Source organism: Lemur catta, chromosome 2 (assembly GCF_020740605.2).
Source record: "Lemur catta isolate mLemCat1 chromosome 2, mLemCat1.pri, whole genome shotgun sequence".
NCBI lineage: Eukaryota > Metazoa > Chordata > Mammalia > Primates > Lemuridae > Lemur > Lemur catta.
In genome coordinates this window covers 10,194,473-10,212,697 of record NC_059129.1, presented here as the reverse complement: position 1 = coordinate 10,212,697, position 18,225 = coordinate 10,194,473, and the positions used below count along the sequence as shown (strand labels likewise).

Here is an 18,225-nt window from a genome sequence, read left to right as displayed (position 1 = left end):
TCTTTTCACAATCTATCTTTTGGTGCCTTTGTCAGAGGTGAAATTTTTAGGTGGGCATTATTGTAAGAATATTCAGGAGTGGTAGACAGGAGGCTGGTAGACCAAATCAAAAGACATTGAGTCTTGGTTTAGGACAGTGTAAGAAAGGAAGTGGAGGTGGGGGAAAGTTGCTTGTTTTAAAGTATAGAAAACCTGAACTTGATGGAAATGATTTGCATGTATCCCAGTTTGTGTGTGTATGTGCCTGTTATGGTATGATTGTCTTTTTTATCCCACCGTGTTTAAAAAAGGATTTGTGTTGGCTAACAAAAGATACATACTATATTTACCTTTTATCGTACAGTTAAAAAAATAAGTAAATGAGAAATTGAAAGACAAGACAAATGATATTACTATGGTACGAATAGAACACCGAATTTATGCCAAAGAAAGTCTCAGTTGTTTGTCTCTGAGCTTCCTAGCAGCAAAGAAGAGGGAAACACATAGTCAGTTCTGTGGTCCATAGGATTGAAATAATCAAGAGCTCAGGATTAGTATTAATATAGCTTTTCCCAGAATAGAGCCCTAGAACATTCACTCTTTGAATGTAAAAAATCATGACTATAGAAAACCTTGTTTCCAATCGCATCTCTGAAGTAAACACTGTGATGAGTTTTGTGGGAACATTTGGCATATGTCCCTTGATCTACACTGATGGTATAATGTCGAAGTACAGCTCAGTAAAGGGACCAGATTAAAATGGTTCAGGTGTGTAGCCTGCTGGTGTTCTGACTTAACCCAAGAATAAAAGTAGCTACAGTAATACTGCCTCTTTTTAGTCAATTTGAGTAAGAACTTTATGATTTTGCCATACTTGTTTACTACCTGTAGTATTGTTTACTTGAGATTTTTATTTAAATTTACTTATATGTTTCTGCTCATCCTAGGTTTGAGATATGTTTGTTCAGTAAGGCTTGTTACTAGGAACTTTTCTTTCTTGATCTTGGACATTACGAACATCCAATTAGGATTTTGGGGCCAGATGTAGTGACTCATTCCTATAATCCTAAACACTTTGGGAGGCTGAGGTGGGAGGTTTGCTTGAGGTCAGGAGTTCAAGACCAGCTTGGGCAAGAGTGAGACCCCCATCTCTACAAAAAAGAGAAAAATCAGCCAGGCATTGTGGTATGTGCCTGTAATCCCAGGTACTTGGGAAGCTGAGGCAGTAGGATCACTTGAGCCCAGGAGTTTGAGGTTGCAGTAAGCTATGATGACACTACTGCACTCTAGCTGGGGTGACAGCGAGACCCTGTCTCAAAAACAAAACACACACACACACACACACACACACACCAAAAGAAGAGCCCAGATATTTTAGGTAAACGAATGGATCATTTGTTGAGCAGAAATCCCTTGTCTTCTGACCTTTGGCATGTCGCTTCCTTGCCTGATTGCCTTGTTTACCTACCTGAGTTACTTCTCTGCTTCTTTTCACATATCTGCCACTAACATCCCTGAAATGTATGTTCTGTTTATTCTTGTTTCAGAGCTCCAGCATTGACTTTCTAGCAAGCCAGGGATTTGATTTTAATAAAGTTTTTCGCAATGGTAAGACTATATCTGACTTATTTTACAGTTGATAAACCTTCTAAATGTCCTTGGGAAGTAAATATGGATTTGGTCAAGAATTATCATTAATAGCTTGTTGGTTTTATTTTTATCAAAGAAGAGAAAGAGCCAAATTGGAGTATGCCTCATTCTCATTGTTTTATAGTCACAAACCTTGGAATGTTTTAGTCACAACTGAATCAGGAGTCCCCGGCCACCGATTATTACCAAGACTTATCCGCATGCTGTTGTTGCCATTCTCTTAATCTGATCTAGACTCTCATTTCTCTTTGTTATCAAATCCTTCCATTCAGGCTCTGTAAATGCCGTACTCTTTTCTTTTGGCAGTCTTCTCTGAAGTTCTTTGACCTCCTTGTCCAAAAGTGGACTAGGTGACTCCTCTTGTTACTCTTCCCCCGAGCAGCCTACTCTAAGGCAGGTGGTTTTACCTGTCACTCTTCTCCATCTCTGGCCATGCCGTGCTAGGTATCCTTGCTTCTCCATGCCACTTCCAAGGAGCCACCGTTCTTCTCAGGGGTGTGTCACCCAGCTCTACCACCCTCTCTTTGCTGACTTCACAGGCAGCCTTGGCTTTGGCTCATTGTCATTTTCTCCATTCCCATGGCTGTCCTCATTCTGGGAGACTCCAGCATCCACAAGAATGACAGCAAATGCTCTGTCAGTCCTTGGCCAGGCAGTCCACTGTCTTTGCTTCTGTCTCCCTTTAATCCTCCACACCCTTGGCAGCATTGTGGGCCTTGTCACTAACTGCACATCTCATTTACCGTCTGTGGTGTTTCTCTCTCTGAGAGCCCTGCCTCTTCCCCTTCTTGTTCGCTTACTCTAGTACCTCATGTCAGCAATCTGCTGACTACCTTCCCCTCTTGTACCTTGACTTTCCTTCTTACCCACATGGTTCCTCACTATGCTTCCATCCCTTGCTTTTCTCTCCCTCCATGGTGCTTGCCTAGCAAAGTCCCAACCATGGTGGAATCTGACCATCCACCTTCTCTGTTTCTGAGCATCTGAATATTACTGGAAAACATGACACACCTGAGCTAATTTGTCACTCTAAGTTCATGGGCATAAGCTTCAAATAAGCACTCAGTTGTGCTAAAAAATCTTACGTTTCTGACCTAGGTTGACCTTTCTGACTCTAAGATGTCTTTTTTAACCACTGATTTCTCCAAGCTCCCTACCCCGGTCATGCCCATGTCTCTCCAATGCAAATGGAAGCCAGCAGAGAAGAAGGGTTTTGTATTCTTAGCGCTAGATCCACAAGTCTGTCCTAAGTCTGAACCTCACTTTTTTGCCTCCTTCCGTTGCAGTGGAAGAACAGTCCATGTAGCTCTCAAAGGCTAGTCTGTCTACCTTGTCAGGCACAAGCTCTACCAGTTTGCCCCTCTTTCTCCTGAATTATTATTTTCCTTTCTCTACTAGATCATTGCCATCAACCTTTATAAACGTGCTGCCAGTACAGGACTTCTTAACCCAGTCCACAGGCACCGTTTTCTACTCCCCATAGGTAGAATTCAGGAGTCTGTGAACTTGGAAGGGAAAACATTTATGTCTGTATTTTTTCTAACCTTGAGCTGAAATTTAGCAGTTCCTTCCATTATGAATGTAGGCAACAATTCCAGCAGTAGTGAGCAGTATCTGGGACCGTGACAGCGGAAATCCCAGGGATCTTCAAATGACGTTTTAGTTGTTACAGATATCTTGAATGTTGTTTATGTTCATCAGTACTTTGAAATTATCATAGTTATTTTACTTGCCACCAGATCTTGTCATTTAATGTGTTGATCAAGAAGCTGATATACTATATCACAGATATTTAAAATTACTCTTTTATAACTATTTTAACATAATTACCTTACTTTATAATCTTGTATATTTTATGCATTTAAAAACATTGTTCTGAGGGAGGAGTCTGTGGGCTTCACCAGAGGCACTGGAAGGCTAAGTGCGCCTGTAGGAGTATCTCCTACAATAACCCAAACCAAATACAAACCAAACCCTTTCACTGTATTCCATATCCCCTTCCCCTTTCTACCGTGTGATGCTCCCACTCAGAGCAAGTGCCTTGATCAAGTGGCGTGCTTTCACCATTTCTTCTATTTCCCTTCCAGTGTTTTCTTCACCCTGCTCCAGCTGGGCTTCCTTCCACACCCCTCTGCTGATGCCGTGCTGGCTGCCTTCACCAGGGTCTCAAACCAGCACGTCCCTCCTTGTCCTCATCTTGCTCTACTTTTTGGCAGAATTCAGCCCAGTTGGTTGCTCCCTCCTGGCTTCCAGCACATTTTGTGCTTCTGGTTTTCTTCCTGCCTCACTCGTGGCTCTCCATGTCCTGATTGGGTCTTTCTCATCTTGCCAGCTTCTAAATATTACTTTCCCTAGCTGGTCTCATATATTCCATGGGTCTATTTTATTATTATTATTATTTTTTTTTTTTCTGGAGACAGGGTCTCACTCTGTTGCCTGGGTAGAGTGCAATGTCGTCATCAAAGCTCACTGCAACCTCAAACTCCTGGGCTTATGCAATCCTCCTGCCTCAGCCTCCCAAGTAGCTGGTTCTGCAGTCATGTGCTACCACGCCTGGCTAATTTTTAGATTTTTTGTAGAGATGGGGTCTCACTCTGTTGTCTAGGCTGGTCTCGAATTCTTGGTCTCAGATGATCCTCCCACCTCGGCCTCCCAAAGTGCTGGGATTACAGGTGTGAGCCACTGTACTCACCTTTAAATTTTTATTTTGAAATAATTTCAGACTTATATAAGTATTGCAAAAAATACCACAAAGAGTTTGTGCAGACCTTCCCTCCAGTTCTACAAATGCTAGCAGTGTACTGCATTGGCCTTGTCGTCTTTATATGCGTACATCACACTTTTTTTTCTCTGAACCATTTTAGATTAAGTTGCGTCTGCCATCTCTTTTTATCCAACTACTTGTGTATATTTGCTAAAAACAAGGACAATCTCTGTACTGTTACCTAATTTACAAACCTTATGTAAGTTTTGCCACTTACAGCAAGAGAGAAAAAATGTTCCACTGGTCCAGATGCAATCCAGGATCACATGTTGCATTTAGTTGTTGTTTCTTTACTCTTTCTAAATCCAGAACTGCTTCTCAGTCCATTTTTGGTTTTTAATACCTTTATGTTTTTGAATATGGAGGTTAGTTATTTTGTAGAATGCCCATCTATTTGGCCTTATCTGATGTTTCCTCAAACCTATCCCTATGGACTTACTCATTTTTGGCAGGAATACCATAGGTGCAAGAGCATGTCCTTCTCAGTGTGTCATACTGGGAGGCGCATGATGTCGATTGGTCCCGTTACTGGTGTTGTTAACTTGGAACAGTTTTTTTTGCCAGTTAGTTTTAGCATCCATTGATGATTCTTGTTTCAAATGGTTTGTTGACAGATGGTGGTTTTCTGATTTCATTATTCTTCCTACAAATTCCTTGGTGTCCCATGGCTTTTAATACTACTCATATCCCGATAATAACTAATTTTTTTTATCTCAACACCTTTCCCTTGAGCTGTAGGCTTATATCTGCAACTCTGTATGTGTATATCCTTAGATGATTTAATATATCCAAAGATAAGCTTTGGATTTCCACCCCTTAGACTCCCACATCTATTCTTCTGCTAGTTTTCCTTATCTCAGTTAGTGGCCCTACCATCTTCCCAGTTGCTTAAACCAAATAGCTAGGTGTCCTTCTTGATTGTGCCTTTGTCTTTATTCCTCACCCCTATTATATCAGTAAATTTTATCTCTTGTATCTCGAAAATCACTCTCCTCATGTATCCTGCCATCTCAGTTGTCTAAGTCAAGGTCACAAATAGTGGCCTACGGCTGGTGCCTATTATGTAGTAAAATTTTATTGGAACACAGCTGTGCCCACACATGTGCATGTTGTGAGTGACTGCTTCTGTGCTGCAGTGGCAGGGTTGAGTGTTGCGATAGAGATCCCCATGTGGCCCACAAGCCTAAAGCATTTATTATCTAAAACATTAAGAAAAGTTTGCTGACCTCTGATCTGAGCTGTCTCTTCTCTTGCCTGGACAGTTGCTCCTATAGCTGGTCTCCCCAGTTCCATTCTCACAGTAGTCGACATGAGCTTTCAAACATGAAGCTGATAACGTAATAATCTTGCTCAAAACCTTGTAATGGTGTCCATTTGCTCGTAGAGTAAAATAAATTTCTTACCATGGGCAGTAAGGGCTGACATAATCTTGCTCTGTTCTCTTTCCAACCTGATGCCATGCCATTCCCCTTTTGCTCACTGTGTTCTGGCCACACCAGCTTTCTTGCTGTTCCTGCCGTAGTCCAAGCCATTTCCATCCTGTGGGCATTTATACTTGTTTCCCCACCTGACGTACTCCTCCCCTAGCTCTTTGGATATCTGACTCGTTCTCATCCTTCCAGTTCTCCCTCACAGAATCCTTTTCTGATCACCTTGTCACAAGTAGGTCCCTTCACTACAGAGCAGGATGCATCTGTTTGTTCACTGTTAGTTCCCTAGTGCCTAATAAAATGAAAGCCCTGAGTAAATTATCTGTTGAAAGAACGATAATTGAATGAGTGAACAAACACATTTCAAAATCACTTCCCTTTTCTGTTGATTTTTTGAGATGTAGGTAAATATGGTATGTCTTTCCTGAGCAATATAGCCTCTTTGGTGTGTTAAAAGATTTTTTTTTTTTAATTTTAAACAGTTACTTCTGCTAATGCCTTTTTTTAAAAATTATGTTTAGGAATTCCATATTTAAATCAGGAAGAAGAAAGACAGTTAAGAGAGCAGTATGATGAAAAACGTTCACAGGCCAATGGTGCAGGAGCTCTAGCATATGTATCTCCGAACACTTCAAAATGTCCTGTGACGATTCCTGAGGATCAGAAGAAGTTTATTGACCAAGTGGTGTAAGTTCCTAAACTAAAACCAAATGTGCCTTTCACGGTGTGTATTGGGGTGGGACTAACATCTGTATTTCAAACCTGTGCTACACATCCGTAGTATGTTGTGAGTGCAGGATTTAATTGTGGCATATCTGACTTTGTGTAACAGCGGCAAGTTGTAAATAGAATTCCATGTATTGTACTTGGACTTGTTACATGTTACTAGGCAGGAGACCTCAGCGAGTGGGCAGACCTGCAAGCGCTGAAGGCCTGACAGCCACTGTCCAGTCTCCCTGCACCCATCCAGACTGCAACCTGTCCACATTTATTTCTCTCACAGTGAAATTTCTGACAAGTAGATCTGCCGTTGGAAGAGTACCTGGCCTTGCTTAATTTAGTTGTCAGTGTAACTGCTTTACTAGAAAAGTAAGAAATTAAATCACTTGTATTGACGAATCCTTGAGAAGTTGTCACTAATTCATTAATAACATTAATCCCTCCCAAAAGAATATTCAAAATAAAGCATTTTTAAAAAAGTCTTTTGAGCTAAAAAGTTATGGCATGATTTGGTAGAATTACATTGTCATCATATGTTCTTGTATTTAGACTGCTTTTGGGTATGACTATTCTGTTGGTTGATGACTTTATTCCCTAAAAGTACTGATGGTCCTGGTCTATTCTAATTCCTCAGAGAGAAAATAGAAGATTTATTACAAAGTGAAGAAAGCAAGAATTTGGATTTAGAGCCGTGTACCGGGTTAGTTGTCCTGAACATTTTCACGTGTCTTTTTTTGGAAAGGTAGATGATTTCTGGCATTTGATGCATTTGGTCTTTTAAAAACACCTTTATAAATAGTCTTTTTATTATAGGTATGTTCTCAAGATTTAAGCACTAATTTTAGCATTACACAGTGAGGGTGATTGTCTGTTGAGACGCTGAATGAATGCTTTGTCCTGTACCTGGTGGGGAGACAAGCTGTGCCACTTTGACTGTAAGCTATGCCCAAGAATGGCATAATTCCTTTGGCTTTGAGGAGTGCTTAATACATGAAGGCTTCAGAAGATAAGAATTCAGTGTGAGTCTACTTCTATTTTTTTAAGTTCTCTTTTGCAGTAAAAAAAAAAAAATCAGCATTTCAAAGAGTCAGGAACTTGAACATCTTTTTTTTTGCTTTTACTTTCTGATGAGCTTCACGAGAGTGTTTTAATGCATCTGTCTACTTTAAACCCTCTTTATGCAGCCGCAGGAAGTAATATTTTGATTAGACAAGAACTTCTACCTGTTCTATAAAAGCAATATAATAATATTAAAGAAAGTTTTGAAAAGACAAGTAATGAGGAATCCTCCTACCTCAGACATCTGCCTATTTTCTTTTCTTTTCTTTCTTTTTTTGGTGAGATAAGATCTCACTTTGTCACCCAGACTGGAGTGCAGTGGCCTCATAGCTCACTGCAAATGCTAACTCCTGGGTTCAAGCAGTCCTCTTGCCTCAGCTTCCCGAGTAGCTGGGACTACAGGTGTGCACCACTACACCTGAATCATTTTTCTGTCCTTTGTAGAGACAGGGTCTCTCTGTTGCTCAGGCTGGTCTCAAACTCCTGGCCTTAAGCCATCCTCCCGCCTCAGCCTCCCAAAGTACTAGGATTACAGGCATATACCGCTGTACCCGGCTCATCCTGCCCATTTTCATTTGCATATTACCTGTCAGTTCTAATGAAGTCTCTTTTTAAAATTAAATCTTTCCTCACCAATGCTTGGTAAGTTAGGGTTTACTTTTTTTTTTTTTTTTTTTTTGAGACAGAGTCTTGCTCTGTTGCCCAGGCTAGAGTGGTGTGGCGTCAGCCTAGCTCACAGCACCCTCAGACTCCTGGGTTCAAGCAATCCTTCTGCCTCAGCCTCCCGAGTAGCTAGGACTACAGGCATGTGCCACCATGCCTGGCTAATTTTTTCTATATATATTTTGAGCTGTCCAGATAATTTCTTTCTATTTTTAGTAGAGACGGGGTCTCACTCTTGCTCAGGTTGGTCTCAAACTCCTGACATCGAGCGATCCTCCCACCTCAGCCTTCCAGAGTGCTAGGATTACAGGCATGAGCCACTGCGCCTGGCCAGGGTTTACTTTTAATGAGCCAAAATTAATACCTTTTCTTTTCTTTTTATAGGTTCCAAAGAAAACTAATTTATCAGACTTTGAGCTGGAAGTAAGTATTTATATAGCATGTGAGAGCTCTGTGAGGGACCCAGGATTTAAAAACTAAATATGATCTCTTAGCTCTCATTTCCTTTTTGAAATTCTGCAGTTCTTGGTGATTTGACCATATCAAATGCCCCGTACTTTCTTAAGTTTAATATCCACTTAATTTATTTTTCTTTATTGCTTTTTAATAGATGCTTTAAAGCCTTGTAAAGTTTCTTTTAATTATCACATTGGCCTCATCCATTAAGCTCCAGATATGTATTGTGTTTGTTCTTTGGAGGTGTACGATAAAGATTTGGTTTTAAGACTGAGGAAATACTCAGGTGAATGCTTTTTCTAAAGCAGAGGTTCTTAACTTGGGGTTAGACTTTGGATGGATTTCAGGAGATCTGTGATTCCCCTGAAATAACATCCAAAATTTTGTATGTATGTTTTTCCCAGGATGTTTCCCTTTGTTTCATTGTATTTGCAAGTGGGTCTCTTAACTTAAAAATTGAACGTGGAATTAGACAGATGGACATTTGCATTTGCCTTAAGGGTCCTTGTTCTTCTGTTGGAGTCCACTGATGACATTTGTATGGGGAATATACTTTGAACAGAAGAGGACAAGGTCATTGTTGAGTTTTCCAAGACTCCTTTGCTGTCATGTTATCCTCGCACCTTACTCCAGGTGCATTCCAGATCCCTCTCCTTCTTGGCTGATGCAAAGTACCATGCCAAATTACAGCAGAGATGGCCATCTCAAACCTCCCCTTCATATGCCCCCTGCGATCTAAAAATTCAAAATTTCACTTAGGAAATAGACATTAAATTTGGAAGCAAGATTTGACTGTGCACTAATGAGTTGACTGTATTATGAGATACAAGACATTTTAGAAAATGTCCAAGTCGTTAAAAATTTAATTTGAAATTAGGTACATTCCTATGTGTTTAGGGTACCATTTAGCAACTGAAATAGGCTTACTATAATGTCTTCATTGTAGTGATAATTATTTCATATTTAATAAAACTTATTTCACTTAGTTTATAGCTAGATAGTTGCTTTTAAAATACTTTGGGTTTTAGCTGTCATTGACTCATCTACTGATACCATATTTTCCTTCTTTTCTTTAGGTATCCCAAAGGCATTCATGTTGAGACTTTAGAAACTGAAAAGGTAACCCCAAGAATTATCCAGGACTAACATTAAACAGCCAATAATATATCTATATGTTGAAGGTCAGAATTTATACCTTGGCTCTGCTACTTGTAAGCTGGGTGACCGTGGGCAAGTCACTTAATCTCTCTGAGCTTCATTTTCATTGGGGCTGAGCATAATAATGATGATTTATACCTATCTCATAGCTTTTTTATGGTAACCCCATGGGTAAATGGAAGTGAATGTGCTTTGTAAACTAGAGAGTATGCAAATTTTAGTTCATAGTTTTACTATGGCAGAAAGCTGCAGTGCTATTCCTGAACAAAATGGCTTTGTGTTATGTGGTCAGGTAAAATTAAATTAGAATGTGGGTCATAAACATAAACATAGCCATTTTCATGTATTCACAGGGTACACTGATAGAACCGTGATGCATGACGGGTGGTTAGTGGTGGCTTCCTTTTGCAGAACTTTTGAGTTTTAGAATTTGGTTGTTGCTCCTAAGTCAGATATCAGTATAGAGATTAAATAAATTAAAAACAATCTTGCTGGAAGATAAATCTCAAACTTTGACATAGCAAGTTTTGAGTCGTGTTTAATGGTCATAGAATGCAATATATGAGAAAGCCGTAGTTATATGGCACATTACCTGAAAGTCCAGGTTTTTTTTCTTATGCTGTTAAAATATATAGAAATTTTACTTTAGAACTAGTTATTTAGAAATTTGTGTTCAAATGCAGCATAACTTTTTAGTATTTGTCATAGAAAATGTCTTTTTCTCACAGTCTGTTGATATTTTTAACTGATGTCTGTTGGGTTGATTTAATAAACCATGGGAAAATGTCATGGAAGCAGGCAAAATTTTGGTTTGTAATGCATCGACTTAGCTTTTGTTGGCATTTCAAAATACTTTATGTTGTGTTTGGTCCGTGAAAGGCTTGCAGTGATAAAAATTATAACTTGTATTGGTAGCAGAATTCTGAATTTTTGGGTCAAGTTGCTTCCAGAAAATTGTATATCTGCTTTATGTCTTTTAGAAGGAGCGATATATAGTTATCAGCAAAGTAGATGAAGAAGAACGCAAAAGAAGAGAGCAGGAGAAACATGCTAAAGAACAGGTAATTGGACTATGTAAATTTCCTTTGAGTGAGAAATGGAACATAGATACTGATTCATTCCTGTCTCTGTATTTCTAGTGTATGTGTTGGATTCAATTTAATGAATAGCTTTCTACCATGGAAGAATTGAATTGGTAAAAAACAAACAAAAAACCTAGACTAGAATAAGGAGAAGTTAAGTTTTAGCATTAGGCATAGCCAAACACAGTAAATCTCATGTCATGGTTGACCAGTGCCTACTTGGGTAAAGCAGTCTTGAAAGGAGTATTCTTGATTATCATGTAGCTTATATGTCACTAGCCTCACTGCCCAATACCTAATGCTGCCATGTCTAACTTTACAGTTAATTGCTAGTTTTCCTAAAACAAAGTTTAGAGCGTGTGATCTGATAGATTAGGATGACATACTCATATTTGCATTGTTGGAACATTATCCCCCTGGTTGCTGTTTGAAGAGTGGATTCTTGTGAGGAAGACTTGGAGGCAGGAGGCCAGTTCAGCTGTGGAGTAACCCAGCTAGGAGATAGTGGTCTCCTGGAATAGGATAGTTAGTAGCAGTGCGGATAGAATCTGGAGATATTTGGAAGGTAGAATCTGTGGAATTTGTGATTGGATGTGGGCGTGGAAGGGGAAGGGAGAGGAAGGAAGACACTCAAGCCAGCTGGCACGGCTGGGTAGATGGTGGCCAGTTCACTTAGATGGGGTTGGCTGTAGTGACATTGGTGAGGGAAGGGGTGGAGGAGGCAGGAGTGGGTTTGGGTGTGGATGGATGTCAAGCTCACAGATATGTAAGGCAGGGCCACTCCTGACTGCCTCAGCCAGTAAAGATGCAGCGAGCCACTTTCAGATTTAAAGAGCTCATTACCCATACACAGAAAGGAAGATTAGCAGAAGATGCCAGCTGCCTGTGGTCCTTGTCCCACATACAAAAAAGGACAACACAGAAACAAGAGGGGCCAGACGACTGCAACTTGAGTTGTGGGATATCCCATTACTAGGGAACCAGTTCTAGACTGTAGCTCTTTCTGAGGGGGAAGGCAGAAAGCCCCACAGCTCCTCATAACCTATGACAGCCTCCCAGGAGTGCTAATGAAGTAGGTGGGAGATGTCCTCATCACAGCTCCATACACTCCTCTGCCTCCCACCCTTTGCTCCTGAGGTCATCTGCCAAGACACACACAGGTCTGTGGCCAAGGCGCAGAGTAGCCTTTGTGTGTGTGGCCTGTTTGGAAATGTGCAAGGTCTCCAGGACACCATGGCGAGACTGTTCCCTGCAGTGGAAATAGATGTTACCTTTTATTTTTGACCTGATGAGGTTTTAGGTGTCTTTTGGACCTCCAAGGGTGGATGTCCCATCAGCAGATTTGTCAATCTTGGGCACAGGAGAAAGGTGAGGGCTAGACATGATTGTCATTGCAGAGTTATCAGGACTGGATCTAAGCACACACAGTGTGTGAGGATTGAGGAAAGGACCTAGAGTAGAATCCTGAGGACACCAGCATTTAAAGATAGGCATAAGTACAAAAAAAGTACCAGGAGATTATTGTGACACACAGCCAAGGGAAGAGAGTGTTTGAAGAAAGGGGTGGTCCACAATGTCAGATGCTCTCGAGAGGCAAGGGTTAGGATGAAAATATGGCTGTTGGATTTAGCCTTGGGAGTTGTTTGTTGCTGTTTTAAAAATATACTTGAAATCTTTGATTGTGAAATACGTATAACAAAATTTATCATCCTAACTGTTAATATTTGCAAGTGTACAGTTCAGTGGCATCAAGTACATTCACATTTGTTGTGCAAATCATCACTACCATCTATCTCCATGGGTGCTATGAACATGGGTGTGCACATACCTGAATCCCTAATTTCAATTCTTTTGAGTGCGTGTACTTAGGAGTGGAATTGCTAGATGATACGGTAATTCTTTTCTTGAGGAACCTCCATTGCTGTTTTCCCTAGCGGCTGCACCATTTTACATTCCTACCAAAAGTACACAAGGGTTCCAGTTTCTCTACATCCTTGTTAGTCTTAGGATTACTTCTAAGGAGGTGTGCAACTTCAGTGAGGGTGAAGCCAGAGGGCAGAGGGCTGGGAGCACCTGGGAGTTAAGGTGGAGCCGGTGCGTGGCGAGAAGTCTTTCAAGCAAATCAGCTGTCTTGAGATGAGGAGAAGAGGTGGTAGTTGGATGCAGGTAAGAGTTAAGGAAGGGTTTTCAAGATAGGAGAGACGTTGAGCCTATTTACACACCGTTCAAAAGAAAACAAGAGAGAAGAAGGTGAGTGGGGATGAGTCTCAGAGAGCTGTGCTCTAAAAATTTTGTAAAAAAATGCATTTGTCAAAGAAAGAGGTCAGGAATTATGAGAATACTTGATCTGTCAGCTGCTGGGTTTCCATAGACATGCATTATTGAGTTTAGCCAGCAGGTGGCAACTTTTTAAAGTGTGTGTTTCTAAGACACCTTGATAGATGTGGAAATTTCAACAAATTTTGTGAAATAGTGGGTAAATCCTCAGCACCGTTATTTCAGTAACGAATGAGTAATTTCCCAGTTACTTATTCTACTTTCTAAAACAGGGTAAAGGAGTGTCATAGATCATTTTAGATGCAGTTGTTTGGGATGGTAGGTACAAAGCAAAGTCCATGAAACTAAAGCTATCTAACTTGATACAAAATTTCTGGGTTTTTTGGGTTTTTTGGCTATTTTTTTAGTCCATTCAGTTAAGGAGTATGTGCACATCAATAGTGGGCTTTTTTTTCTTTTTAATTAGGAAGAACTGAATGATGCTGTTGGATTTTCTAGAGTCATTCATGCTATTGCTAATTCGGTAAGTGAACCACTTTTTCTTTTTAGCTAGATCTCTCAACGTAATATTTAAGGTGAAATACCTAATTATCATTGCAGATGAATCATTTGCTCTAATTTTGATTTAAAAAAATCTTTTCCCCCCGATAAGATGACTGGGAACATTTGCTCTACTTTAGAATGTTTACCTGGTATGGAGGAGGAAGTTAGAACTTCATCAAGATAGATTGTTGTTATAATGCACTTGATGAGAGACATCATAATTGTTGTATTATATTCAAACCATTTTTCAGAAAGCCTTGCTTGTAAAATGCATAGGAGTATTATACTATGATGTCCTTATGTGGCTCCATGAAACCAGCGTTTATTATTCTCAAAACCAGTAATCAGTTGAATAAGAAATTTAGGAGTAAGGGGAGAAACAATCAGATATGTAACTGAAGGTATTTTGTTCTCTAAATAGAAGAATCCAAAGGATGTTGAGTTCTGAATAAATATTATTGAATCTTATATCTAATAGCATTAATAATATTTGATAAGTTTTTAAAATATATTTGCCATTTATATACATGTGTTAGAGGGTTCTATGATAGATATGACAGACATTTTTCCTTGCTTCGTGAATCCTTTCCGAAAAGAGGCATCCACATTTTGCATAGGTGAACTGGGTCACGTTGCTGGTGGTTTTAGGCAGGCAGCCTGCTTCAGTGCTAATTGCCTCGAGTCTGAGACTTACTTTTCCTTGAGCAGTTGGCCCTGGGAGAAGGAATCATCTTGTTCCTTAGATGCCAAGCATTGCTTCAGGGAAGCTTTAAGGCCACAGAGACCCTCTCAGTTCCATGGCCATCTGCCTACCAGGGGCAGGCTTGTAAACACAGGGGCGCTGGAGAGGAGGAACACCCTGTCCTCGTTTGGGGATAAACAGAGGTTATAGAGTCTCGTAAAAGAAGAAGGTTGGCTCACCAGAAACTCTCTCGCTGAACTGAGGTTATCGGAGTGGAATAGAAAGTTGAATGAACCTGGAAAGGAGCAAAAATATGAGCCTCTTCAGCAGCGGCTGAGGTCTCAGGTAGCCAGAAAAGCAGAGATGAGCTTCTGGTTACATTTGCTCACGTTGTACACACTTAGCCAGCAGACTTCAGATAAGTGGTTAGTTTAACTGAAGCCATCCCTAAAATGCAGAGACCTGTGACATCAGTTGGCTTTGAGCTTTCTTGTAGCCATCATGATAGTTTAGTTAGCTTTTCCAAGACTGGGACATTTGTTTGCCTTGTACAAATTCAGATACCTTAGCTTACTCTACCTCTGTTTGCTCTTCTCTGACATCTTTCTTCTACAGGATAATTCTTGGTATGTTGCTGACCATTGGGTAGTTAACATCCCAAAGCATACTATGAAAAAAGCTCTATTTATTAGTGATTCAGACATTTGAAATTTATAAGTCACCTTAAAAATATTAATATAGTTAATGTCTGCAAAGCCAGTAAACAGTAAACACACTTATTTATATCACACCAGATTTTTTTCCAGTTAGTAAATCTGCTTTCTATGGTTTTTAAAAACTTTATTTTATACTAACTTTACACTCACAAAAAAGTTGCTAAAATAGTGCAGAGTTTCCATATATCCCTAACCCAGCTACCCCTAATGTTAACATCTTACATAATCATTGTACAGTTGTCAGAACCAAGAAATTAAAAATGGTATAAAATTATGAGATAAACTGAAGACCTTATTTTAATTTCACCAGTTTTCTCTTCATGATTCTATCCAGAATCCCACATTGCATTCATTTATTTCTCCTTGGACCCTGCAGACTAACAGTCTTTCTTTCTTTCATAACCTGGATACTTTTGACAAGTATTGATTGTTAGTAAAATGTCTCTCAGTTGGGGTTTGTCTGATACTTTCTCATGATTAAACTGAGGATATATGGTTTTGGCAAGAATACCATGGGAATGATGGTTCATGATGTTGACCTTGGTCGTTTGGTTGAAGTGATGTCAGCTGGATTTGTGTTCTGTGACGTTAACTATTTCTCCTTTCTAGTTAATAAAATATATTGGGAAGATACTTTGAGACCATGAAAATCCTGTTTTTCCTCAAACTTGTGCCTGCTAATATTAGCATCTATCAGTGGATCTTGTCTGCAGTGTTTGTTACTGTGATATTCTAATGGCGAGTTTATGTTCCCCTCTCTTTCTAATTTTGTTCTTGGAGTTCTTCTATGACTGAGAGCTTTCTCTTTTCTCTGTTTAACCACATTTTATGTATGTGAGTATGGCCTCAGCTATATTTATTTTATTCTACAGATTATAATCTAGTATTTTTATTTACTTTGTTGCTCAAATTGTACCACCTTTGGCCATTAGAGCTTCTTTGGCTTGGCTCCTGTGTCCTTTGAACAAGCTCCCATCGTTTTCTGAACACTTCATTACTTTCTAGCATTACGAGATATTCCAGGCTCATTTGTATTTTCCCTGACTCAGCTGTGGAAACAATGACTTCTCCGAGGAGCTCTGGTTCCTCTTATTGGAGAATACTATTTAGAAACCAAGATCTGGCCCTAGCTTACTATTATGACGTCTTTGCTTGTAGCCCTCTCACTGAACAGAGCTGAGTAAGAATGGTATTTACGTATACCCGTGCATATACGCATACAGCTATACTTGTGTGTGTGTGTATGGGCATATATATCTGTGTGTATATATGTATAATGTATTCATGCCTTTATACTGGTAACTCAGATTCCAATACAATACCACAGGTTTTATTTTTAGTTTACTCTCTTTTCTTATTTGTAACTTCTTTCTCAAAAATGAGAAATCCAGTTCTTATTATCTACATTATATATATTTGTTTAAACCTGGTATACATATACTTTCAGAACTACTAACCCATATCTTGTGAGAAGTACATTTACTGACTAAATTATAGCATTTATGTGCAGTTCTTTGTGTCTTTAGCCTTACAGTCTCTAGTCATGATGCTGTTTTCCATGTTAGTTTTTTTCTTCCCAGTCTCCTTCGGTGTGGTTGTGGTATTCATTTATAGTACAGTTAGCTTCATTTATTAGTGTTTGTATTCCATTTTAGGTTTTCTCTACACCTTTTCTATGGTTTCAGTCAATGCTCAGTGTTTTGGCTTTGGATAGGTATTCATGTACACAAATACTGAACCAAACAGACAGCTTGTCTGTTAGGTTTGGGAGATTCTGTATAGCAGCAGTCCCCAACCTTTTTGGCACAGGGACTGTTTTCATGGAAGACAGTTTTTCCACAGACTGGAGTTGGGAGGCTGGGGATGGTTTCAGGATAATTCAAGTGCATTACATTTATTGTGCATTTTATTTCTGTTATTATTACATTGTAATGTATAATGAAATAATTACACAATTCACCATAGGTTGGGGATCCCTGCTGTACAGGATTAGTTATTTCAAGGAATTATGTTTAATTCTATGAGTCGAGTGGTGTTACACTGACAGTCCATTGGGACATAGTAAAAAGCTCCACTGTAGTGATGTGATGCTTTATGTTAAAACTGATGTCGCCTGACTAGCTAAATCTAAGTTGATGTTCCATTTTGATAGTTTAATTTTTATCAAAATGGAATAATTTATTGCACAGACACTGTGAGGCTGACTCATTGCCCACTGTGCCAAGAGGGCTGCCAGCACATATATTGTACTTCAGTTGGTTGAAAAGCAATGAATTTAAATGGTATATATTTAAGAACATGTCTCATGAATTTTCACATAGATGATCTAGGAAATGAAAATTCATTCTGCTTCATATAGTTATTTTCACATTTTAGCATTGTTATAAATGTGTCTTTCAAGATAAGTGGGTTGTTTTAAAGAATACAGTCCTAAAATATGTAATTAGAGTTTTGTCCACAAATTATTTGACAGTTCAAGGGACTCAGTGTTTTCAGACTTTATTTTTAAAAAGCTCTTCAGTCCAAATTTTACTACTTCTGATTCTTGAGAGTAGCATAATTAATAAAAATCAGAGAAAAAGGTCAAGGAAATGAAAATAATTTGGAGCTTTTACTTTACATTCTGGATTTAACACTCCGAAATTGAAGAGAAACAAAGCTAGCCCAAATTATTTGCATATATTTATACTTTTCTTTGATGTGGAAAAGCAAGTATAGTAAAAAATCCTCATGGAATTGGAACCATACATTTCATTCTCAAACCCCAGTATAGTTTTGTACCTAGAAGTCTTTTTTCTAACCTTGACTTTCTTTAGGGAAAACTTGTTATTGGACACAATATGCTGTTGGATGTCATGCACACAGTTCATCAGTTCTACTGCCCTCTGCCTGCGGTAAGTGGCTTGTCAGCCTGTGTTAAAAATAGATGATGCCTTTTTACTGAGAAAATGTTCTGTACTTGGGTGCTGTTTCCTTGTATGCAGCATGTTCCCAGAGAAAGAATGTTATACACTTGGTTGTACTTATTTGACAGGATGTACGTGCA

The 18,225-nt window shown here is 39.3% G+C and overlaps 1 protein-coding gene across 1 annotated transcript in view; it reads left to right on the top strand.

Moving 5' to 3' along the window:
- Positions 1-18,225, top strand: part of PARN (poly(A)-specific ribonuclease) — a 127,143-nt gene that overhangs the window by 5,650 nt on the left and 103,268 nt on the right. Inside the window, exons 6-13 of the mRNA XM_045542636.1 lie at positions 1,527-1,587; positions 6,345-6,510; positions 7,178-7,243; positions 8,650-8,688; positions 9,798-9,840; positions 10,860-10,940; positions 13,705-13,761; positions 17,996-18,073. Of these exons, the coding sequence (XP_045398592.1) occupies positions 1,527-1,587; positions 6,345-6,510; positions 7,178-7,243; positions 8,650-8,688; positions 9,798-9,840; positions 10,860-10,940; positions 13,705-13,761; positions 17,996-18,073 (591 nt within the window). The remainder of the gene's footprint in view (positions 1-1,526; positions 1,588-6,344; positions 6,511-7,177; positions 7,244-8,649; positions 8,689-9,797; positions 9,841-10,859; positions 10,941-13,704; positions 13,762-17,995; positions 18,074-18,225) is intronic.